General features: G+C 39.1%; 2 protein-coding genes across 7 annotated transcripts; one reads left to right on the top strand and one right to left on the bottom strand.

The window, feature by feature from the left end:
* Window positions 1–5,307: 5,307 nt before the first annotated feature.
* Window positions 5,308–12,659, top strand: LOC143880340 (receptor-like serine/threonine-protein kinase At4g25390). Of its 6 annotated transcripts, none has more exons than XM_077383267.1 (3): window positions 5,308–8,538; window positions 8,789–8,871; window positions 11,389–12,659. In XM_077383267.1, exon 1 carries the CDS (start codon window positions 5,419–5,421, stop codon window positions 7,459–7,461), a length of 2,043 nt encoding a protein of 680 aa, XP_077239382.1. In that variant the 5' UTR covers window positions 5,308–5,418; the 3' UTR covers window positions 7,462–8,538; window positions 8,789–8,871; window positions 11,389–12,659. The 6 variants fall into 6 exon arrangements, with proteins under 6 accessions (XP_077239382.1, XP_077239375.1, XP_077239350.1 ...); XM_077383260.1 differs by having other exon boundaries at window positions 8,785–8,871; XM_077383235.1 differs by having other exon boundaries at window positions 8,709–8,871.
* Window positions 12,660–15,315: 2,656 nt separating this feature from the next.
* On the bottom strand, window positions 15,316–25,484 carry LOC143880361 (glycosylinositol phosphorylceramide mannosyl transferase 1-like). The gene is made up of 5 exons (XM_077383279.1): window positions 24,995–25,484; window positions 19,723–20,119; window positions 16,931–17,094; window positions 16,756–16,826; window positions 15,316–15,766 (listed from the first exon to the last, which is right to left on the bottom strand). The coding sequence occupies exons 1-5, from the start codon at window positions 25,306–25,308 to the stop codon at window positions 15,606–15,608; spliced, it is 1,107 nt and encodes a 368-aa protein (XP_077239394.1). The 5' UTR covers window positions 25,309–25,484; the 3' UTR covers window positions 15,316–15,605.
* Between the last annotated feature and the right edge of the window lie 833 nt (window positions 25,485–26,317).

The raw sequence follows: 26,317 nt of genomic DNA, 5'->3' as shown, positions 1-26,317 counted from the left end.
GTGCATGTGAAGTGACTGAAGTCTAGTATTTTTAAGAAAGTATTGTGGGTCCACTTCATAGGATGATCCAAACCGTTCATAATTAGGATCTACCCTATGATTATCCTAACCCTCGGATCTATATAGAGGGACTGTCTGCACATTATAGCAAACCTCATACAGTTTGGACATCCTATGAGATGATTTAGGAGGTATATCCAAGTTAGGTTGTGGCCCATCAAACGAAAGGTTTGGATCATCCAAAGAAATGGGCCCCACTCTACTTTCTGAAAAATGCGCGTGAATTCTATTATTTTTCAGAAACTTTAGTGGGGCCCGTACTATTTAGAATGAGACCCACTGTAGATGATTTAAGGGGTACATCTTATATTCCTACATCTTAATAGGATGATCCTAACCATTCATTTGTCAGGCCACAAAGTAAATAGGCGTAGATGGAGATGATCCTAACCCTCCAATAGATCGGAGGGTCAGGATCATCCCGCGGAGATGATTTACAATGTACAATCTATTTAGGCTGTGAATTAAATGAACGGTTTGGATCATCCAAAGAAGTGATCCCACCATACTTTCTAAAAAAATCAGCACTCATATAAAATCTCATTTAAGAATAGGTAATTGGATAGGTGGCCTTCTGTTAAAAAACTTGTATAATTTTTGTAAGAATTATCGAGCTCCACTTGAATTGGTAAAAGGGTGAGAATCGAGACCATCCACGAGGGACATTTAGATCAGCCATTTGGAGGTTTTTGAGATCGGGGTACATGTAAGGTGGGTCCCATGATAATTGGACAGATTACTAAAGTTGCAATGCGTGACATGTGGGGTTTAAGCCCGTTTGTTTTCATACACTTCCACCTAACTTTGCTAACTAAAAATAATATTATTTGCTACATGTGAAAGAAAGATTGGCTTTAAATATTTATATAGTATTATGGTTGATAGTTTGGAGCTTTTCACAAGGAAAATAAGCTTGAAAGAGACGAAAGTGTCCACATTCATCAACTAAAAGTCGTTGTATGGTCGAAAATGCCCTCACTAAGGCTATGTTTGGATGCACGAGTAGAGTAGCGGGTGAGTAGATTCAAGGAGGAGCACAAACCCCAGTTCGGAATTAGAGACATTGTAAGAATAAAAATTACAAAAGGGGGGCGGATATATCACTTCCCTATATACTTTTTCGCAAATAATCATATTTAATGTCAATAAAATTTCTATTAAAAATGAGTTTACCAAATACTGAAAAATTTAAAAACTTCCCTTCCTCTAAACAGCCCATTAGGCCTGGTTTGGAATGCATGATAAAATATTATTTGAGGAATTTTTTCTTTGATTTTTTTGTTTCCTCAATTTTGACGGAAATGTTAAAATTTAGTTATAAATTAAAGGTTCCTTAAATAAAAATTGAACTGTGTTTTATTTAAATTACATTTTTTTAGGAAGTGATATTTACGCCCCTTTTCATCACCAGGGATACCCAGCGTCAGTATATCAATGGCAAAAAGGGGGCTCAATGTACTTTATGTCAGAAAAATTCATAGGCTTTGATTGCACGGTACACTGGCAAATGGGTGTCCCTGGTGATAAAAGGGGCTTAAATATCATTTCCCTTTTTTTTTTCATGCGTAATCTAACAACGGAAAAACATGAAATTATTGAAAAAAAATTCCTTTTCCAAACTTTTTTAGAAAATTCCTTCAATTCAAATGGGCTGTAGGGCTCTATCATGAAATGTTAAAGCATTGATTCTCGAAGGTCTTAATCTTATGGATGGGATTTCAGGTTAGTTTGGGATCATAATCATGGTAGTCCGCTAGATCAATGGTCACAATTACACGCATATGTCCCATGTGGGGTCTAATATTGAATGTTAGGATTCTATCCGATGGACAAGATGATTATTCTAAATCAATGGTCACAATTGCACACACATGTCCCATGTAGGGTCCGTGTGTGTGTGTGTGTTTCCAATTTCAAATATTTTATCAACATCTAATAACATTAAGCTAATGTATTTAATTAGCTAATTATTTAGTTTGGCATATGATATTTTAATTTTAACTATATACTAGAGCCTTGCTTGTGCGATGATGATCGATGCACACGGGACAATATATTTTTTATTATAATTGTATTTTTAGGAATTTAATAAAATCAATAAAATAAATAGTTCAATTAAATTAATAGTTTAATAAAATTAATTATAGAGGAATTCTAGACTGAAGGGAGCCCTTTCACCTGTTTTTTGCAAGGGCTCCTTTCAGTCTAGACTTTTAAATAGTTTAATAAACTGAATTAAAATTCTTTCATGGCAAAAAATTGAAGAAAAATATGCTGACTGATGAGAAAGAATACAAATATAAATAAAATGGGATTTGCTAAGGTCCATCCCAAAAGGCATTCTGTTGCATGAGAGAGCAGGCACATAGCCTCACTTTCCAACAGATACTGCCGTTATTCATGTGGCTGCTCTCTCATGCAGCAGAGGTTCCGTGAGATGTCTTTTGTGATGGACCCTAGCAAACGCTAGATAAAGTAGTCTCATAAATCCAATTAAAAATGAGAGAAAGATAGAGAGAATCTCATAAATCCAATTACCCCAGGACAGGTGTCGGCCAGCTATAGGCTTGAGCTCACCTACTTCGAGGTAATTACCATAATACCCCTGTGCAGCAGTTGGGCTTGTGGTGGGCCCTCCTGGGCCACGTGTCGACAGCTAATTGGTTGCTGTTTTTATACCCCATCAACTAGCGTCCATCGCTGAAGGCATTTTGCGGATGGGCTGTTGCATGTTAGAGCAGCCAAATCGGCTCACTTTTCAGCAGATTTTGTCTTCACTCATGATGTGGCTGCTCCTATGCAACAGCCCATACGCGAATGCCTTCTGCTGCGCTAGCAAATCCCTTAGAGAGAGAGAGAGATTGGCACTGCCAGGTTTTAATAATTGCACTAAATCACCTTGGCTTTATTATCTAACCAGCTGTCAAATGAAACTAGAGGGAAGTGATATATTCACCCCCTTTTTCTAAACTTTGGACAGCCACCTCTACTGTATTTATGACTTCTCTTTTACGTAAAGGGGCTGTCCCAATTAGAAAAATGGAGGAATATATCATTTATCTTTTTTTATTTTAAGATTAGGAATGTTTTGCAGGAGCTACAAATTAAATACTTTAAATTATTAATTATCCAAATATTTATTACCCTAAAAGTAGGGGTGGGATTTATTGCAAAAAAGAAAAGATAGAATGGAATTTATTGCAATGTGAGATGTCCGTATTCCTTACTTTTCTCCTGAACTTTCTTGTAATCATAAATCACGAGTAAAAAGTAAAGTTCCAATTGCCATGGCCCACAAATCAACGGCCACGATCACCGCACGTACATGCTCGTCTTTACTCTGTAGAGCGAAGGTAACATTATGAACTCAGCTTTTCCAACCAACGACTCCTTTTTGGCTCATTAAAAACTCTCTCTTTCCCAATGCAACGAAGTCAAGAAAAAGTGAGCGAGCACGCTCGTTGAGAAAATTACACATTCAACGAGGGCATTTCCGTCATTTAAATTAAAATAATCCACATTCTCATTAATTTTCTTTCTTTGAAAACCCCCCATTTGTCAAAACATAAAAGCCAAATAAAATTATAAAATAAAACAAGACATGCTCTTCTCTTCTCTCTCTCTCTCTCTCTCACCTATCTCTAATATTTAATTAAAAAGAGGAAATGGATTGTACCTTGGTACGCTCGAGTGCCCCAATCACATGGGTCCCACATTTTTTGTGGTGATTCAAAACATTCATTTGAAAGGCCCTATTATAGACATGGTGTGTACCAAAAACCAGCTCAATTGAATCATCATAACCCCTCCAAAAGTGGAGGGCAAAAATGGGCAGATTTGTGGTATGTCCAATTTGCCCTCCACAAACGGATGGGTTAGGATGTTCCTATGGAGCTGATTTTTGGAATACACACAGACCCTATATATGATAAGGCCTTTCAAATGAATGCTTTGGATCATCCTAACAAAGTGGGCCCATATGTGATTGGACACTCTAGCGTACCATAAGCTTTGTACGCTTGAGTGTACAATCCTTTTCCTTAATTAAAAAACCAAAAAAGGGAAAAATAAGCGAAGAGAAGATTACCTCTTCGAGAATTATATGATGGGTGGCCGTACAAACCCTTATTTTTCAAAAAGTACGTAATGGCCGACGTAAATAGGCTGTGCCCCAAAACTCAGGACCATAGGATGAGCAATTTTTAAGAAAAAAAAAGAAAGAATAAATAAGCGAAGAGAAGATTACCCTTTTGGAGATTTTATACGTCCTAAGCCCGTGTTGACCGGTACTTATAAAAAAGTACTGTCCAGCCTCACAACATAGGATGATCCCAACCGTCGATTCAAGGTTTTTATAGTACATAGTTAGTCACTAAATTGAAGGGCTAGGATTATCATATGTCTCTTTGAATTGCGGCACATCATTTTACGGTTGGATCATCCTATGCTGTAACTGTCGAATAATACTCTTTAAAAAACACTGGAGGATACGGGCTTCCGCCGGTTAAAAGTCCACGACCCAATCTATAGGCTATTTATTCCAAACCATCCACTTGTGGCGCTATCACATAAATCAGTTGTACCTGGAAATATTTCAATAGAATGATCCTATATAGCCGTATCAATTTTTATAGGATGAAAGGCCTTATAGTCCATTATTTTTTTAAAAATACAGTACGCCCACACCATACGGCACAAAAATCATTTCCACAGTTTGTTCCTAACCATCCGATTTATAGGGGGTTAGGATCATGATCAACCTAAAGAAATGATTTTTGGGGTACAACATAGACGGTTTGGATCATCCTACCGTGAGGGTCGTACGGTACTTTTTGAAAAATAATGAACTATAAGGCCTTTCATGATTTCATCACACTCATACTCAATATTAGTAGGAAAATGTTATCAGCACTGCTGTATTTTGATGAGGGCACTCCTCACTCTATTAAAAGTACAGTATGACCTGCAACATTGGATGATCCAAACCGTCCATTAGATGGGCTACCGCCTAAATAGGTTGTGCTCTAATGGACATACTTGTACTTTTAATTGAGTGAGGAGTGCCCTCATCAAAATACAGTAGTGCTGATAACATTTCCCTCTTAGTATTGCTGAGAATCGGACAATCTTCTTCCCAAAATGTGCAGTCCTTTGTGGATCAGAGGTTTGACTTTGGGGCACAACATATATATAATATATCCGTTGTAGCCCAATAAATGTACGGTTTGGATCATCCCATGGAGGAAACCGTGGTGAACCATACGGGTGTGGCCACACCCGTATAAAATCTCGAGAAGATTAACTCCCTCTCTCACTCTCTCACACCCCATTCCACAGTTGTTTTTCCTCCAACCAAAAATGCCATCACGGCAACTCCAATCTCCGGCGGTAGCGCCACCGCCACCGGCGGCGCAACAAAAAATCCACCACAACAACCGCCGCAACTCCTCTCTAGTAACTCCTATAGCCGGCGGAGCGGCCGCTGTTTTCCTCCTCATCATCTTCCTCGCATTTATCTACCGAAAACTCTCCCGAAACAAAACCGCCCCCTCCGATCTAAAACCCCCACACCGATTCTCCTACTCTCACCTCCGCCGAGCCACAACAAACTTCTCCCCATCTAACAAACTCGGCCAAGGCGGCTTCGGCTCCGTATACAGAGGCGTCCTCTCCTCCGGCCAAGAAATCGCCGTCAAACTCATGGACTCAGGTTCTCTCCAAGGCGAACGCGAATTCCAGAACGAGTTATCTCTCGCTCCTAAACTCGAATCTTCTGATAAAATCGTTCCTATTCTCGGATTCTGTTCTGATCGCAAACACCGGAGACTTCTTCTTGTTTATAATCTCATGTCTAATCGAAGCTTACAGGATTCTCTTCTTGATCGGAAATGTCCAGAGCTCATGCAATGGAGTAAGAGATTCGGCATTGCGTTGGATATTTCACATGGTTTGTTGTTTCTTCATACGCTCTCTGATTCTCCGATTATTCATGGTGATATCAAACCTAGTAACATCTTGCTTGATTCTATCTTCTCTGCGAAGATCGCGGATTTTGGCCTGGCTCGGATTAAGACGGAGGATGCGGCCGAGGTTGAGATTGAGATTCCTGAGAAAATCGCGATTTCTAAGGGGAAGAAGAAGAAGGAGGAAGGATCTGAGATTAATGGTGGAGATGATAATGGATCGATTGTTGAAGAGGTAGAGAGCATAACAGCAACAACCGCAGTGAACGAGAATGGGTATGTTGCTGAAGAACAGTCGCCGGAGAGTTATGTTAGGGTTTCTGAAGCAGAGGCTTCGCCGGGAAATGGTGTTACAGAAGCTTCTCCGTCGGAGATCTTGGAGAAGACGAGTTTATCGGAGGGGTATTTGGATAAGGTAAGTGTGGATAGCAGTGGGAAGGAGATTGTTGGGTCTGGGAAGTGTACAAAAGGGGGGAGGAAGAAGAGTATTTCAGGGAAAGATTGGTGGTGGAGACAGGATAATGGAGGGAATTCTGAGACTAGTAGTGTGAAGGATTATGTGATGGAGTGGATTGGGACTGAGATAAAGAAGGAGAGGCCAAAGAGCGATTGGATTGCGGCTGAATCAGCGTCTGTTGATAGGTTGAAATCGGATCGAAAAAAGCAGCAAAGGCGTTTAGAATGGTGGGCGTCTTTGGATGATGACAGGATTAAGAAGAAGGAGAAGTGCAGGCCCGCGAGAGAATGGTGGAGAGAGGAGTTTACTGAGGAGTTGGCGAAGAAGAAGAAGAAGAGAATTGGGAAGTCTAGTAGTGGTGGAAACGGAGGGGAGCTTTGCTGGCAGAGAGATGAGGATGGGGAATTAGAGCAGAGGAGGAAGAAGAGGAGGAGCAGGAGCAGGAGCAGGAGTAGTGTTGATTGGTGGATGGACGGATTTGGGGGTCGACGGAATAGTGTGGATTGGATGAGTGGGGAGATCCCAAAGAGTGGTGGTGTGAGTAGTACTCCTAGTATGAGGGGAACTGTTTGTTATATTGCTCCTGAGTATGGTGGGGGTGGGCCGTTGTCTGAGAAGTGTGATGTTTATAGCTTTGGAGTTCTGTTATTGGTTTTGATCTCTGGCCGGAGGCCTCTTCAGGTGACTGCATCACCCATGTCGGAGTTCGAAAGAGCGAATCTTATATCGTGGGCAAGGCATCTTGCTCGAACTGGGAAACTTCTCGATTTGGTCGACCAGAATATACAATCTTTGGATAAAGAACAGGCACTCCTTTGCATTGTGGTTGCTCTCCTCTGCTTGCAGAGATCGCCATCTAAACGACCATCCATTAAAGAAGTTGTGGGGATGCTTTCGGGCGAGTCTGAGCCTCCCCACTTGCCTGTGGAATTCTCGCCATCGCCACCGTCTGGGTTCAAACCCCGTAAGAAGGCTCGGTGAGTTGTTAGAATTCCATTAGAATTCCAACATAGGATTTCATCGGCAGGCGGGGTAGTGGGGGGTCTCCTTTAACTGTTGTATGTCACTGTTGTTTGTCATCCTTTGGCAATGATTGATGTACAGATAATTTATCTTTGGATTTGGGCTCTCTCTCTTCTTCATAATTAGACATGTCTGGCCTACATATCCAGTTTGGGGGAGACCCTTTGGGAACACAGCCATAATTCAAGAGAAAAGAGAGATAAAAGAGACCTACCCATTTGTATTTGTTGAAATTCATGAACCTCCGACATGATTGTAAAGTTGCTGTGGCCATGCTGTTGCTGGTGGTGGTGAGGCCACTTTAATCAATAAACGTATACATGAACAGGGAATTGATGAGAAGTTTGCTTTAATTTCTTCCTTTTTCGGTGCCGACAACTTTTTCAAGTAGGCCAATAAGCACTGGTCTCATTGGAAATTTTGGGCAAAAGATTGGGTGAAGGTTAGAGACCCTCATCTATTTTATTAACATGGATACTTTTTCAGATCCTCTGTCATTGTTATGTTACTGTTACTTGGTAGGTCTATGCTTCTGATGATGTTCATGCTCTTGTAAAGGCTTTACATTGCCAGTCAACTTATTGTTATAGCATGACAAGACTCTTGTAAAGGCTTCTGATGATATTCATCCTTAATTGTATATCTTATGTACCTGTATGGAAGAGTTTAACTTGCAAGAATGCTGTACGGCTGAGGTATTCATATGTATGGATTCCTGGACTGGAATCAATGAACTGAAGACATCCTTAAAGAGCATTATGGGTCGCCAGCATCCAATTCAACAAGCCTGAAGAATTCATCAGTTACCATGCTGAAATGTATCTTTCAGAAAGTCCAGGTGTTAAATTTGTTTCTATGGAGTCCTGTGGAAAATGTCAGAGTGGATTCCTGGGATTGATTAAATCATGATGTATTGGTCGCTCCGGCTTCTATCAATTTGGCAATCAAGAAACATGATCATTGTACCATGATTTGCTATTTGTAGATGCTCTGCGAGTACTTGATAGCCCTTTAAATTGATGCCCAAACTTTTAAGTAAGTTCTTGCTTTACATTTGGTAAAAATGTTCCCATGTTATCCATAGAATGCGTACAATATGTTTTGAGTTTAGGGAGCAAACTCCTTGATCTTATAAGAGAATTTAGTGCAGATGCAGATCAACTTTGATTTGTTATTCATAAGATAACTTTTCCCAAGTTACTCAGGGTAGTTTTGGAGCAAGTTTTGACGGAAGATTTCTTGATCTCATGCTGAGACGAGTTCTGTTGGTTTTGGGCATAGGAAGGCTGTTGGGCTTCATGATAATTTGTAAGGCTGTGAGGACATCGTTATTTCAAAGTTACATTGGATTCATCTCCAGAACAAAAGGTATGGGGTTACTTTGTTACACGGATTTTACATTATCTGTAGAGCACATCATGGATGTGCTCTTAACTTCTAGTAAGTGTAGTAGTTTTGTGTCAATAACGATTAATCTACAAAATTTTAACTGTCCATTACTGCATACATGTGGGTACACAGTGTAATGATTTAGGCTGTATGTATGGCCCCTCGATTGGCTATGATACGAAAATCAGGGCGTAGAACAATCCTAATCATCCAGCTGTTGCCCTTTAAATGGATGGATGTACACAAAACTCTTCAATGTTCCATATTTGACAGGTAAAAATCCATTAATCAAGTGACTAGCATAATCGAATTGGTGTGCTCTTGTACAATGGCCTATCCATAGCAGAGCTGACCATGCAGGCGATCCAGATCATGGGACCATGCGGTAACATGCATGTTATGGGCAGTTAACCCCCAATAACTTAATTACAATTTACACTATATTGGCATTTTATAAAATTATGGCCGTCTTTATTTGTGATTGTACTCCAATGCTAGTTTGTCTTATTGAAATTTTTTATATGCTGCAGATTCTTAGTTTATCCTGCAGTTTGTGTGTATAAATTGATATCTGGAGCTTTATGTTGGCCAATTGTGCTGCATTTCTTTGTTATCATGATTTACTTAAATCCTTTATTGGATTGTTTATTTTTCTATGACTTTATACCAAAACTTAATAGCCGGCTCTTTTTTTTAATAGTCAATTATTTTATTAAGGAAAGAAGCGCGAGCGTTCTCCCCATCCCCCCCAACACACACACACACACACCATGCCTATATATATATATATACAGAAACCCCTCAGGGGGTAAGGAAGTCATAAATATGAAGATTCTCTCTTTAAGCTCTCGCTCTAGCAAGTCGATCCACTTCTATTTGCAGGCCTTCTAACGTGAGGAAAGGATACATTGAAATCCGACACCCGATCCATGATTTCCTCAATAAAGTGAGCGTGACTACCATCCAACCATCTTATGACATTGAGAGTCACCTTCCACAATTAAACCAGCCAAGTCACTGCTCAACCAACCTGAGACCCTGAAGAACACCTTGACCTCAGCCTCATTGGAATCGGTGATCCCAATTGGACCCTAGAAAGCCCATCTTGTGTCCCCCTCTCATCCCGTAAATGTCCTCCAACACCATCCGGACCTGGGTTACCCAAACTAGACCCATCAAAGTTTAATTTTTAACTTCACAGGTTCAGGAGGGCTCCATCTAGGAGTCTACACCTCAATCTGCTCATAGATGTTTCACCACGTCTGAATTGGCTTGAAAGGTTACATCTAACGTGTTTGCTACTTACTGCATGTGAATTTTTCTGGTATATTCAAATTGCTACGCTTTGCTCCCCAGCTGTGGTATTTTTTTTATACATTCTTGTTTCTTTTGCTGGGAAGTGTTACAGCAATGTATAACAATATATTCAGAGATGCATTAAGCATAATAGATGCCAACATTCCTCTGTTTAGCTTTTGTTTAATGAAAGGTGGTTCATCCCTCCCTCTCTCTCTCTCTCTCTCTCTCATTTGGCACTTCCTGTTTTGAGTATGGATCTAGTGAAGCTGAAAGCTTTTATTAAGGTTGAGAGCACTTCAGAAGCCTTGTCCACAGTAACCTTGTTGATTGATAGCAAGCCCAACCATGGATTCCACATGTTTCTCCGTGCTCACTGCGATGGCGAAAGTGAAACACTAGATGTAGCTGATTCAAAACTTGGAAATGCAACAAAAGAAAAACTGGTCTGCTCATAGATGCTTGGATGGCTATAAACTACCTTGTCATTTCAGATTGTCACAACCAATTACTTTATCTTTTATTTCTGTAGCAAATAGAATAACATACACAACAATTATGTAATGGAGGTGATGAGGGGAGTTAGAAGTCAGTTGACTAAACTCATAACAGGGCCAGGTGGACTTGATTTGGTTCCAATGATCTTGGGTTTTCCACCTAGCCTATCTTGATAGAAGGTAAAATGCAGCCCTGATAATGTTAATTCTGTTTCTTTTACTTCAGATGTTTGGGCTTTAAGGTTCTTTCATTTGATTAGATTCACTTGTCATCCGTCATATAGTCTTTTTATTTAACCACAATAAGCATGGTTTCTATAAGTAGAACAAACTTAAGGCATGCCTTGGACTAAATTCCTGCATTAGGTCTTCTTTTAGCGGTTCTGCTCCTTCACTTTCTTTCAATTTGCTAATTAATTATCTCACTCTCACATGGTGACAGATTTAGTCAACTTTAGTAGGTACCATGACATGGTAAACATTTCCCCAAAGACTTACTTTCTATTTTTGTTCTGTGGAATCATCATTGACGACCTTGTCAAAATGACTAAGAGAATGTGAATGCTGCTGAGAGTGATGAATTCTGATATTTTTAACATTTGTAACTATGTATTTGTCATCCTTGTCGCTGGCATCATTTTTTGAAACTAACAAGTTACTTGCTGCATAATGGCATAACTAGGATCTTTTGCTTACTTTCTAGGTGGATGCAATGATCAATTGGCTTGCTGGATGATGACCTTGACAAAAGAGTTCAATACGTATGCTAAGGGTTAGTCAATGGTTTAATTTTTTTTTTAACCGTAAGAGAATTGTATAAATGAAATAAATAAGAGAGAGGAGAGAGAGTGAGGGGGGGCGACCCTGGGACTGAGGTGGTCTCTACCTCTACAAGATTAGATCAAGAAAAGGACAAAGGAAAAAGGAAAAAAGAGAAAAAAAACCCTGGAAGGGAGGGACATCGAAGAGCAAAGATGGGGATATGCTTTCCTGCATCCATTTTATTACATCGAGAGAATTGCCTCCCACTATCACTTGATCTAGAATGGAGGGCTCAGTTAACCTGGTATCTTGAAGGAGAGCTCTAATTACCACCTCATTGGAATCCGGTATCCCAATGGGGCCTGAGAAAGCCCACTTTGTCTCTCCAGCATCATCTTTAAAGGGATTGCCTACTCCAGTCGGCCCAGGATTCCCTAAGCTTGAGCCATCAAAAATCAGCTTTAAATAGCCATGACTAAGAGGATCCCAACATTGAGAGATCTTAATTTGGCAAATAGTAGAAGCCCTTTGTGGCCAAAGTGTTTGCACTTTCAGAATACAGAGCGCAAGTGTATGATTATCTCAAAAGCAGAATGAATAGCATTGCACCTAATCTGAGTGCTCTCGTTTGAGAGCTTGTTGCTTCTCGGATATGCTTATGGTGGGTAGCTTGTTGAATCTTTCAAAGCAACCAGTACTGATTCTTGCTGCAGGGAAGGTATTTTTTTTCTTTAAACAGGCTGTGTTACACTAGATTCAGTATATGTATGTATATGAATCATATTATGAGAGGGACTTATAGACTAGCGATTGGAGTGCTTGAATTTTTTCAGATTTGATCTTCGCCGTTGGATCAAGATCGGTGTAATCCGATGGTGGTCTCAAGTGGGTGCGATCCAGACCGTAGGATCGCTCTCGGGTGTGTCCAACCGCACGCTTGATGGTATAGGCAAGACCCTTTTGATGACATAAACCTATGGAAAGACGGGTTCTTTTCTCTTTTTAACTTTTTGCTCAAAGATGAAAACTCCTTGTCATACTGGACTAAGATTTGGTCCTTCCTATAGTAGAGGATTTTGTATGGAAGGTAGCGGCGAATAAATTTATATTTGTAATAAGCTCAAGAAAAAGACAAATTCCGTTTGAGATGGATGTAACCTTTGTAAGATGCAGAGGAATCCATAAGTCATATAATGATTCATTCTCTTTTCATTTTTCAAAGCCATATAATGATTCATTGTCTTTTCATCTTTTTGTTTGATGGGTAAGCTGGCGTTAGGCAGACCCCCACTTGGGCGGGCTCGACCCACGAAAAAGTCGGGTTGGGTTGAGTTCGGGTCAGGTTCGGGTTGAGGGCTTGGACAACCCGACCCGAGTTCAACCCGACATTTTAAATATTTTTTATATTTTATAAGGTTAAAATCTCGGGTTCGGTCGGGTTGAACTCGGGTTCGGGTTGGCAAAAAGGGTTCCTCAGGTCGGATTGAACCTCGTCGGGTTGGAACTCGGGTCGGGTTGAGTAAATGGTTGGTCGGGTTGGCCTCATCCCGACCCGAGTTGCACCCATATGAATGGGAGAAACAAACAGAGACAAAAAGGCTCTAGAGAAGAGAGCCACCAAACATAGGGGCACTACTATCCCAATTCAGACATGACATAGATTTTTAAAAAAAAATTCCTTCATAATTTTTTTTTTAGGGGGATTAAATTGGCAAAGGTCCTATGGAAACTCGTCCCATTTGCTTTGTTGTGGCATATTTGGACTGAGCACAATAATCAGATTTTTTTTTAAAATAACTAAGTCAACCAAGAAGATAATAATGGAAATCGAGCTTAGAATTGGACTAGTGTTGGGTTGGCCTTCTCTCAGGTTGGGTTGGGAAAAGCCAACTCGAATTAATTGTGGGTGGGGTTAGGGTTGAGGCTTTAGGTATGGACCCAACATCGTCCCATCCAATTTTATTGAGGCCTGAATCTAATATCTATTTTTTTTGTATTTATGCCTTGGGCCCATCCAATCCAATCCCAACCCGATTTAGATGATTGGGTCAGACAGGTTAGGGTTTTTTTTCCTTTTTTTTAGTGGGTAAGCTGGCATTAAATAGGGGTGGCAACAGGGCGGGGCTGGATGTTGCATTCCTCGTCCCCATCCCTGCGTCAAGGAAAATTCCCCGTCCCCGCTGGATGGCAGGAATCCCTGTCACTGCCATGCACACCACCGGAAAAATCCCCCGCCCCATCCCCGCCTTGCTATAATAACTTTCTACTTTTTTTCAATTTAATCAAATAATTATTAAATAAGCCAAAGTTCCAAACTAAAATATAACACTTTATGGAAAGACAACCACTTATATATTCAAGATTGAACATTAGGTCTTGAATCGGGGCAGGGCGGGGCCAGAGGGGTCGACACTCCTCAACTCAGGTTCGGGCTGCTTCTCTTAGACATGCAACCCTTCTCTTTAAGACATGTGACTCGATTGAAAATAACTAAGGGCCTTTTTGTGGACACCTCATATTTTGTATTTGGATTTGGAATTGAGTTTTGAATACAAAATGAATAGATCTGGCAGCTCATGTTGAGGGAGAGAGAAAGAGGGAAGGGGATACTTTCTACTGGAGGGGAGAGGTTGAGGAGCAAAGAGGGAGAAGAAAGCTGCCAGATTTGTGGATTTCCAATTACTTATTTCCACAGCATATTTGGAAATCTGATTTTTTTCATTGTCAGTTGCCGATTTGGAAATCCAAGGATTTGATCCGGATCAATTGGCTGCAAATGTGAGAAATCCAAATCAAAATCTTCTCGGCATCCAAACAGGCCCTAACGGATTTCAAGACAAGAACTGTTGATTTGATGGGCATACCAACAGAAGTCCAAGTCCCATGCAAACTGATCTCATTTATAATTAAGATTGAAGCATGCAAAGAATCAACAGGTGTGAACCACTGGGGCTATGATCATCCAAATATCCGATTATGGTTGAGATTTTACCTTAAAATCGGTCAGGTACGGGTCATTTTTTACCAAAAGTTGAACCCAACCCGACCCAAGTTGCACCCCTTTAAATGACCCAAGTTGCACCCCTTTAAATACACTAGAAAGGGCTGTCCCAAGTAAAAAGGAGTAGGGTGTATATTACTTCACAACAAGAAACCTGGACTTTGGCTTGTAGCCAAGGAACAAATGGACTCAGGAAACGATATCCAAACACCATTGTTTTAATAATGACACTCCTTTATCTACACTTTTCCACTTGCATATTAAAAGTTGGGATTTGCCAGGGAATTTTTGCAGAAAAGGCATTTCGTGGCTGTCTTTTGCATGAGAGAGCAGAATTAAAAAATTTCCACGAGAAATGTGTTTCTTAGAATCCAAACAGCCCAGGGGCTTGCAAGAAATATCATTTTTTATAGAAAATTTTTACTTGAGAAAATGTTTCTTCTCATGATTTAGAGGGAAACGATATGCTTATGGTTAATTTAGATGGATACCATCAGAAATTGAAGGTTCCTTAAGGCCCTGTTTGTTTTGGATTTTGATTCCAAAATTTCCCAGATAAATCCTGCAATTCAAACAGGGCCTAAGTTCTTACAAATTTGAGGATTTTTTGAGGTAACGTCTGTACATTTGGGCATGTTTGGGCACCATGAAATCCCTAAATATGCTACTTCAAATTGGGTTCTTTTCCTCTTTTTTCATGGGCTTTATGCCCCCCTTCACTCCCACCCTGTCAAGTCTATCCCTCTCCACCCATCTCACACAACTGACCCCACTAATATTCCATGAAATCTTTTTTTTCATGGTTGCCAAACAAGCCCTTAAACACCTCCCATTTGTACCCTTATTTGCCACTATTTAACAGAACACTAATGGTAAATAGAAATACATATATATTATTATATCCATATGCATCATGATTTCAACAAATGGAAGAATAAGAAACTACAAGCTCTGCTAGGAACAATACCTGGGATTACACCAACAGTTGATGATTAAAGATACCTGGAATTAAGAAGCTACCTTGAGCTGAACTGTGTGTGATTCCGACGGGCCGACACCATTCTGAATGAAGTATTCAACTAACTGGAGTGTTCTTCGGGCTTCAAAACTAGGGACAAATGCTAAAAAACTGATGAATTTCAATGAAGAGGAGCAGACTACCAGAACCATTCATGTTGTGCATCTACTGCTTTCAGGTTTGTTGAAACTAGAGGCATGGTCCCATAGAGAGAAATGAAGTCATTGAGGCACTTGTTCCTTCTGTTGTTATGGCCATTCAAGCTACTGATGCCAGTGGCTCCAATCTCATATATCTTTCCTGTGTACAAGTATGGTATCACATTTCATTAACATGTAATGATGATTACTTATTCACTTGGGAGATCCAATAACTTCTCCAAGGTTCAAATCACCAACATATATGAATTTAAATAACAAAGATATGAAATCACAAACTTAAGTAACGGTGAGTCTGGAGTTCAATAGCATTATGTCAGAATTGCCAACAAAGATAGCAACTTTTTTTTTGTATGGCAAAGATTCCATTAAAGCATACAGAGACCGAGAAAGTCCCAGAGGATACATGAGAAAACAACCCGAAGAGAAAGAAAAAAGACAAAACAAACCTAAGTACCCAGTTGATGTGGCTGAGTAATCAGTTGACACGGTCATAATTCAGGAGAGTCAAAGGAGTTTTGATTGACTTTGTAGGGAAAAATGAGGACTAGACAAGAATGCGGCCAATGTAAAAGGGAGTCAACTCGGAGAGATGACGCAGGGGAGTTTTGAAACTATGCCTACAAGTGGTATATATATTGAATAGCTACAAGTGGTATATTGTTGCACAGAATTTTCTAATCATAGTAGTCCAATTTGATTCTAGAAGTGGAATCAGATCAATCTGACATTAGAGAGTTTGTAAACCAATGACACTTGTGAGTTGTGAGTACATACATATACCAGTGAAAAGAGCATTACATGATAAGGTACACAAAGTTGGAAAAGTACTGCTGGAAGCAGATTAAGTGATATATAGCTGGCTACCACATGGTATCAACACCTGAAAATGGAGTATTGCCACTTAATTGATTGCGACTTACTGTCCCAGCAAATTGCTACAATTTGCAGCACTGATGAATTTTTCACCCATTTTGCTCATCTTACTAAGATTTTCATAAGGTATGATAGCTGATGCTCTAATTTATTTTTCTTTTGTAAATGACATTCTTAGTGCCACTTAATGGGGGTATTTGACAATACAATCATTCAGATACACCTTCAATAGTCTATATCAATAGCATTACTTACCTTTAACCCAGATTGGAGGAGCACCGGTGGCATTAGCAACAAGCAGAGACATTGCAATATCTTCACAATTTCTGCAAGAAAACACGAAGAAATTTACATATATGAATATGAACTATAGTAGACATAATAACATGTCAAAACAAAAATATATATGGAAATGATGTACTGAACAGACCTTTCTCTAGTTACATAATCATGGATAGATGAAGGCATCTGGTAAGTGTACAAATCCAAGTACTTTCTGTGAAAAAATGCTGCTTTCGAGAGAACCATACTGTAAGTACCCATCCACCAGACTGACCACCAACCTCCATAGTTGTAATATGCCACACCATCCTTCTGTAGCAAATGAAGAAACTTATGTAAAAAGACAACATCTGCATATTGGAATACCCAGAGGAATTCCTTGTGATAAACCATACTGTGAGAGAGCTCTATACCCCGAATTCATGGATTCAGGTGATGGCTAGCGATGAAAGAACTTTCAAGTAATTCCACTTAGATACTCATTTAAATTCATGCGCAAGACAAATTAATACCGCATGACTAAACAATTTCAGTGTATTTGATATAGATAAATATAATCATGAGTGCTAAACGCCTAGTCTTCATTGAGTTTAGCCGAGGTTACCAAATAGATACAGAAGGATATATTTGAAAGAATCCTTTCAAGTCACTATTACTGAACAGGGAAACTCGATTCTGACATTCACAATGTAAGCTGCACTACACACACTAAATGAAAGGGCACCACAGAGAGAGGCTACCCAAAATTTCAATGTGAGCAGTTGCAGCAATCACAAGTGACAGTATAATTAAGTTAAATGGCATTTCAAAAAAAAAGAAGAAGTTAAATGGTAGTTTCTCCAAGTTCTATTTCTGATTACCAAACCAAAGAAACAGTAAAAGAACATATTTAGCAATTCAGTCCACACCAGCCAGCACAATACCGGGTTTTCTATAGATCAGTTGAAATGGCTTTATGGAGAAGCAAGATGAGATTAAAATGCTTACATAGACTTTTTAATTCACAATAAGGAGGACAAGCAATTGATAAATAACAGTGCTATGATCCTACAATCTTTCAACACAAGAGCTGTCTATGTCAGTTAGGCATTTGGTTGTAGCAAATAGGCATCGCCTAGGACTTAGTTTACAACCAATATTCATAAGCTTAAGCTTTAACGTTGATTAGGTGCTTGAGAATATGCAACATAAAGCATTCCCTATGTTATCATCTATCAATATGCATACACAAGAGTTGTCTATGGTAGTTGTTAAAGTATAAAAGAAAAATAACGCCTTTCTCCAACAGCTTAAGCTTTTGGAGAAGTTGGTAAGTTAACATGGTATCAGAGCCAAAGGTCTCGAGTTCAAACCTCCCGGATAACAAAAATCCACATGCGATGGTTGGCCCAAAGTGAGACCACATGTGCCACGTGTTTGCCAAGTGGGCCACACGTGCGGGGAGTGTTAAAGTATTAAAGATAAATAACGCCTTTCTCCAACAGCTTAAGCTTTTGGAGAAGTTGGTAAGTTAACAGTAGTTATGCATTTGGTTGTAACAAATAGTCAACGTCTACAACTTAGTTTACAACCAATATTCATGTGCTTAAGGCTTTAACCTTGAGCATATGAAATGTAAAGCGAATGCCCTAAAGCATTCGCTATGTTACCAATATGCTTTTAAGATTTTGCACATTACACATTTTGTAGTTTAACACATAGTTGTTGGAAACTTCCTAGTTGGTTGGGAATCTCGCTTCGGAACCTAAGTTCTACTTGCTTCCCAAATTTAGGGAAAGAGAGCTTCCCACACGCTTCCTATGTGCGTCCTCGTAATTATACTTAAGTGATTACTTTATAGTAATATACTATTTATCCTTTTTGTTAAAGTATAAAAGATAAATAACGCCTTTCTCCAACAGCTTAAGCTTTTGGAGAAGTTGGTAAGTTAACGCTTTTGATAATACCAATGGAGCGCATTTAAAAAAGAGGAAACTGTTGGTGAGCTTAAGCTCACCAAACTTATAGTGAGCTAGCTTGCCCAATCACATGGGGGCCCACTTTGTTAGGATGATCCAAACCATTCATTTGAAAGTCCCTTACATAGATGGGGGGTGTACCAAAAATCAGCTCCATAGGATCATCCTAACCCCTCCATTTGTGGAGGACAAAAATGGACAGACACAAATCTGCCCCATTTTTGTCCTCCACAAATGGAGGGGTTAGGATGATCCTATGGAGCTGATTTTTGGTACACCCCCTATCTATGATAAGGCCTTGCAAATGAATGGTTTGGATCACTCCCCAAAATGTGGGACCCATGTGATTGGGCAAGCTAGCTCACCATAACTTTGGTGAGCTTAAGCTCACCAACAGTTTCCTCTTTAAAAAAATAGTTTATTTAAAACTTAAAAACTCATCTTAAGCTTTGAATGAAACTTATGTAGATCTTTTTTCAAAAACTGAACATTAAATCTACATGAATAAAACATGTGAATCTATGTATCTCTAAAACTTGTACTTCTAATTAGGAGTGAAGCCTTCTTTACTGCTTGTAATCCTTACCTACATTAACCCCTCATCCCTAACATCCGATATGCAGATGGAATGGTTATATTCCATATCAGCACTACTGATATCCAGTTGATAGTAAATGAATAAACATAGGGAGATGATTTTTTCACGCCCCGCCCCCCAGGATTATGCGCCCTCCTTGTCACGTGAATTGTGGCAGACAAAATGGGGGCGCATAATCCTAAGAGGAGGAGGAGGGGGGCGGGGGAGAATCATCGCCCTAAACATATCTTGCAGCTTTCAATTGTCAAAAATCTATAGGAACTGGAATGAAGCACACAGTAACATATAGCCGATATTTTTTTTATTGTAAATTCCAGCAAACAGATCATTCAACAGTCACAACTTTAATTATAGTATCTCATTAGCCTGCAAGAAATAACGCACCTCCTCATCCAACCAATGCATGCGTGGAACAAATCCCACCATAGTGTCGGGAGCACTTTGCCATACTGTGAATGTGAAATCCAAAGTATGGCAAGGAACAACTACGTCATCATCAACTGAAAAAATTGCATCTGTTCTGGGGTTCTTAATTGGCTTAAACCTATTATTCAGATTATCCTCCTCATTTAGGTCAAACCTGAAGTTAGGTTTGTGAGCACTTTGAGACTTCGACAGTACAATTTTCCTAAGGTAGGCTTTCAGACTGTCTGATGGTGGATCGCGTTCACTCCAGATTACACGTATTGCATCAGCCCCACTACAAGATGCATAATGAGCCACAGCTTGCTTGAGAAGAGAATTGCGCTTCCAAGTGTTTATCAGCACAGTGTAGCCACCCCTACAAGCAACAATAAAATCTCAGATATCATGGTTCCAAAAAATTCAAGCTGCTACAACATATTAGATAATTTGTTTATTAATTAGATGAACTTCCCCTAGTTCTTTTAGAGCCCACTATGAGCCAGATGAGCAAGCTTTGTAACAGTTTCCAGGGACAATAAACTAATTAACTAAGTAATATGGTGAGTCCAGGACACATTAGAAGAATATGGACAAGTGTGAATATGAAACAAGACCAACGCATGAGCACGGGGTCAGGTTTAAGACCAAATAACACCAGCAACACAAACAACAAAAAATAGTGCATCTACACATACTTGTTTTCAAGTGAATGAACATACTACCATCAAAGGATTCAAAATTGAAAACCCCATCCTTGGGGTGTGTGAATGATTACCCCTTGGCATGGGTTCAAATTTCCACCTAAACCGACACAAAACAACTGAAATATTTCCATTTCCATCCCCGCTGAAATACATACTGAAACCGAAATGCATACTGAAACCAAAACCGTAATTATATTTATATGAATGGCATGTGAAAGGTGGTGTGTGTATTTATTATGCATAAATATTTATATGAATCTGAAATGTGGAATATACTGAAATATCAAACATGCGCAACGCGCATGCCACTAGTTGTTCAATGTTTTTTTTTTTGAATGGCAAAAGAATTTCATTAACAGAAAGGAGACCGAGAGGGTCCCAGAAAATACAAAGCTAAGCATAAAAAGGAAACATCTATAAAATTCATCATTCAACTAGCTAGGGAGGGAGGAAATCGAAGAGCTCTACGCTCTCTTTCGACACCCCTTCTCTAGCTAATCTGTCCGCCTTGCCATTTGCTGACCGCCTGATAGAACGACATGGATGCGCCACCAATTCGATCCTTAATTTCATCAAATAAAGAGGCAAACCTCCAAGGTACCGCTTTTGAAACTCTCAGCCATCTAATGACATTAAGTGAGTCCCCTTCGACTGCCACCTTGTTGAGGTCCACATTTTGGAGAAGCTTTACTCCATGGTACACAGCTCTAAATTCTGCCTCATTTGCGTCTGCCACCCCGATCGGTCCACTGAATGCTTAAATCTCTCTCCCCCCCACCCAAACCCCATTCCTCAAAAGGCCTCCAATACCAGAGGGCCCTGGATTCCCTATACTTGTTCAATGTTGTTAAACTCTATAGGTGACCATCTGGCTTATATGAGGCTTTCGAAGTGTGTATTTGTACTTATTCTAACATTTCCTGGAGTCTCATCTAAAAATTCTATCATTTGCACGTGTTTTCATACGTTTCTATGATTTTACAGGATTTCCACTGAAATTTCCAACCAAAACCGAAATATTTCCGTTTCCATGGCGGCTGAAACCAAAAATGAAAACATTGCCCCCTTGGTGAAAGTTGTTTTTGATGACTTTAAATGGTAAACTGCATGGGTGATAATATTGGAGGAATACTAGCATTGATCTTTCATCATTGAAGGATGAGAACCAGCAGTGGTGTCTGTATGAGTCTCTTTGTGGGATGGACTGATGGAGTATTAGTCTACCTTGATGGACAGATTTAGAATTGTAAAATTCGGAGGAATCACGGAATCATCTCATTCATTGTCCAGCTGCTGATAAATTGAGGAATCATACTTTCATCCTGTTTGGCGCATAATTCTATTGAATGTCTTAGATCAAGAATTAAAATTGTCCAGCTGCTGCATGTGTTCTAACGCAGAAGAATCATTGAACCATCTCCTTATTCATGTCTAGCTGCTGCTGAATTTTGGCATCATATTTTCACGCTGTTTGGCCGCAATTGGATGGGTAGCATGGATTGCCCCAGCCTGGTCGTTGAGAGGGCGGGTGCAATGGAAACTGTTCCAGCAACTTTGTGGACAATTTGGTTAGACGATAATAAGAGGATTTTTGGAAGAAAAAGCAGTGAGTTGACAATCTTAAAATCTTAAAAAAGGAAGTCATTGGGGAATTGACGTAGTGAGCTGTAATGACGGAATGTTTCAATGGGGTGTAGTTCTCTATGATCAGAAGAAAATGGAGATCTTATTTGCAAGAATAGGAGCAATTTTCAGTAACAAAAATGGAGTAGTGAGGCTCACACCTTTGTTGGACCAGTTGACAAAATCTCCAATGAGGCAGAAGCCTTGGCACCTAGGCTGGTGTCAGATTGCCGATTACCTTCCTAGGTAAGGATTCTTACTTGAAGAGGTTCCCTTAACTTGATCAAATGGTGCAAAATCGAGCAGGGCTATTCTTGAAAGTATTTGATGAAGTCTTTCAAACGTAGGGAGCTATAATATCATATCTGTTTCTGTCATGTGCAATGAGAACTGAACAGCGAGGTGGACAGACTTTCTAATGAGGGGGTGTCCTGGCCTGAGATAATTAATAGAGATTCTATGCCTCTGTAGGAACCGTTTGATTGGGTTCTGGTTTGATTAGGCCCTATAAGTTTATTAGTTTAGTGATATTCTATTTTACAGTCTTGGTGTGTCTTTATTGCCTGATCAACCCGATCGGGATTGTCATGATTCTTTTCAGCCTGTTCTAATGATTTCTTATTGCTATTCAAATATTTTCCAAAAAAATTGAATAGATCTTGGAAAATCTGAAATGCCGAGTGTCATACTTACATGGCCTAGCAAATGGATGCTTCATTCACAATCCTCTCTTTGAAACTATGTGAAATTTACGATCTCCCACCAAGTTATAAATCATGTTCCATGTGAGGTGGTTCCACTATTTTGCCTTTTTCAGCTAGGCGAGTAATGAATAAATAATGTATTAGGAAGGATAGTATATATGTGTCACTTCAACTTACAAAACAAGATAAATTTAGACATAAAAGAAGTTCACCCACCACACAAAACATAGGACCTCGCTAAGTAAGAAGCATCTTTTACTATAATCATATTTTACTTTTACCATATGATGAAACTATTGCATAGGTTCACAATATTATTTGTTATCCTAATTTTGTTCTTAAATTTTAAAATAATTTATTTTTCAAGCATTGTTTTTATATAAACCTGAAAATAACAAAAAAAATTAAAAAATCCAGAGATACACCCTTCCTCCCTTCCTGAGGAATCCCAGAGACATATTTGTGACTGCATGATACTAGCTGCAAATGTATTTATCCAATCTACCATTTTAAAAAAAATAACATAAAATAAAATTATTCAATCTACACTCAAAATATTTCAGTAGGGCATTCTGATTAAGACAATTATACAATGCTCAATCCAAGTAAAAGGACGTGTGAGATGGATCAAACAATCGTGCAAGTGGCACTCTCCATAGTGATGCTCTAAACCATTCATCTAGTCGGCACATCATGATGGGCCAAGTCCCAAAAGTTTTCCCATTAGACAATCTAATCATCCAACAAGTAGAATTTTTCTACTAAACATTGACCATCGGATATGGTTCCTTGGTAGAGGAGTTTTCTCAGGCATGGCCCATGGACAGAGATGCACACCAGTTGAATGGTATGGATCGTTGAACCATGTAACTTGGCGAAATTATTTGTTTTCTGGGGAAAACAATGTAATTTTGTGAGGCAAGCATTGTATAATTCCTAATTTGACAGTACTTGCCTCTCTATATGTGGAATTGGTATTAGCATTGAATAATGTTACCCAAAATCTTCCTACAAACATTATTCTTTAAGAACTTGTGAAAAAATGTGATTGAGAAAATGCCAATACAAAAGGAAAACTAGGAAAGATAAAGGAAGCTTCGTTTTGCAATGGAAGTGTGGCTCCTATCCAAATTTAATCCAAGTGTGGTTCTTATCCAAATCTAATCTAAGTGTGGCTCCTATCCAAATCTAATCCAAGCATGAGAAAAAGTGCATCCCACCAAATATTCCAAGCATCGAAATGAAGATTCACAAATCAGCTTTTTTCTTTCAACAGCTAAATTACCAAAAATTCTATAAAAAAGATGGAAATACAAAGAAAAAAACTAGAGAGAGAAATTCTTATTTTGGATAGTCGCCAAAACATTGTTAAAGAAGAGAGAAAAACCTCATTGAGTTACAAAATACAAAATCAACAGATCTTGAGCTTTCCCTACAACCAAGTCTTTTCTTAGCACACTCTAGCCAAATTATCAATTGCATCATTAGCTTTTTCTCTAAATGTATGAAAAGCCAACAGAAATATACCAGGATAAATATGAAACCCTATTATCAGTTGCTTTTTTACCCATAAAATGACAATAGAAGAGTTTCCCTTGAACACATCAACTCAACTCAACAAAGCCTTTGTCCCAAACTAGTTGGGGAATTTACCCAAACTAATTTCCCTTGAACACATCATTCAAAAAAAAAAAAAAGTCTCCCTTGAAGAATTTACCCACTAAAACAGCATAAAAGTTCTAGAGACAAGTGAGAAGAGTCCATGCCTCGACTTCATTAGAGTCTTAATAACAAATCAAGTGTAGACACTTGTTGAAAAAGACAACTTACATGTTATTTATAGAAAACCCACTTGACCACTTCCTCTAAAACTCATACCCAATCCAATCAAGATAACCCTTATCTCTAACACTCCTATCCATACCAAACTAGAGAGAAAATCCCACAAAATATAAACTTAAGTCCCTGTTTGGATAGCAAGAAAATCATGGAAAAGTTTGCAAAAGTAAAAAATATTTCTAAAATTTCCTCCTTTTTTACAGACCAAAAAAGATAATTGGAACCAACCCAATTCAAATTTTATTCAAAAGGACTTAAAATTTATGATAAAATCCGTCCAAATTATGAAATTAACCATAATCATATCATTTCCCTCTAAATTGTTGAAAGAAAAAAATTTCCCATCAGAAAAGTTTTTCTTCCAATCCAAATAAATTGTACCTGGAAGGAGAAGAAACAGAGGAAGAAGGATGAGGGTTCCATCCCATCAAAGCACCCGTCCTGCTTGCAATAAGAAATAAGGCAAAGAGCACACAAACCCCAAGTAAAAGCTTAACCTTGGCCGCGCCGAGAAGTTTCCGGCACCGGCGAAGAATCACCGGCGACCGGTTATTATAAACTCCTCTCGTGATGGCCTTCTCTTTTGCCGGAGAATACAGAGCATTACTACTACTACTACTACCACTACTAATACTATTGAGGCTCAAAATGTTAATGCCACCCCCTGCAGAAACTCCATCTCTCATTCCTGTCATGGTAGCTCACCTCCATCAATCTACGCTCCAGATCTCATCTCACACCACGCCAAACAGAGATCAGCCGAATTCCATATCTGAGAAGGAAGTTTGGAGATTTCGAGAGAATCTGAAACCCTAGAGAGAGAGAGGGATATTTTTTTGTTATCAGAGATTTGAGTTGGGATTTGATATGAGTGGAATAGAATAGATATATAGAATAGGAATGAGAATGACTTGTTGTGTTTTGGATTGGTGGGCCCACTGTTTTAACTATTATGACAATACTATGGAACTGAGATTTAGTCCGCTCGATCGAGGTTCTATATCGACGGTTGAGATACAGTCTTTTTTTTGGGGAGGGGTGGGCCAATAAGGAAGAAGAAAGCGTGAATTGCGTTAAAACATGCGAGAAAATCGAAAGTGGCGTGACCAAATCAAATTTCTAAATTTTTTCTACACGCTAATTAATAAAGCCTTTTTTTTTTACCTGGGACAGCCCCTCTAGTGATAAATAGTACGCTAGAGGGGCTGTCCCAAGTAAAACAAGGGGAGAATATATCACTTGCCTTTTCTTTTTTTTAATTAAGATGGGCGAGGCAGATGATCACCGTTGGATCTATGCTAAAGATCAATATTTGGGTCCCACTTGAATCCAGACCGTTGATCTTGTAAAATATCGCGGGTAGCACGTGTTATCAATATTTAACGAGTTTTTTGTTTTAAAAAGGGAACCTCGTTTTACATGAAATTATGGAGGAGAAAAAACTGTTTACATCATTGTTCAATATTCAATATTCAATATTCAATATTCAATATTCAATATTTTATTTTTTGTCGTTTCAAATGTCAGGGCATGTTTGGTAGTCAGGAAAAAGAAATCAGGAAATCTTTGTTTACCCAAGTGCCAAGTGAGAAAAACAATAGTGAGAGATTTGAGAGGGCCATGAGTGAGCAGAGCATGTGACAGGACTAGATTTTTTGTTTTCCCTATTTTTTTTAATTATATTCCGTGCTCTCCTACCCAAGG

Source organism: Tasmannia lanceolata, unplaced genomic scaffold, assembly GCF_043159265.1.
Source record: "Tasmannia lanceolata isolate RefF3 unplaced genomic scaffold, GAP_Taslan_0.1 ptg000002l, whole genome shotgun sequence".
Classification (NCBI taxonomy): Eukaryota; Viridiplantae; Streptophyta; class Magnoliopsida; order Canellales; family Winteraceae; genus Tasmannia; species Tasmannia lanceolata.
This window is presented reverse-complemented; position numbering and strand designations above follow the sequence as displayed.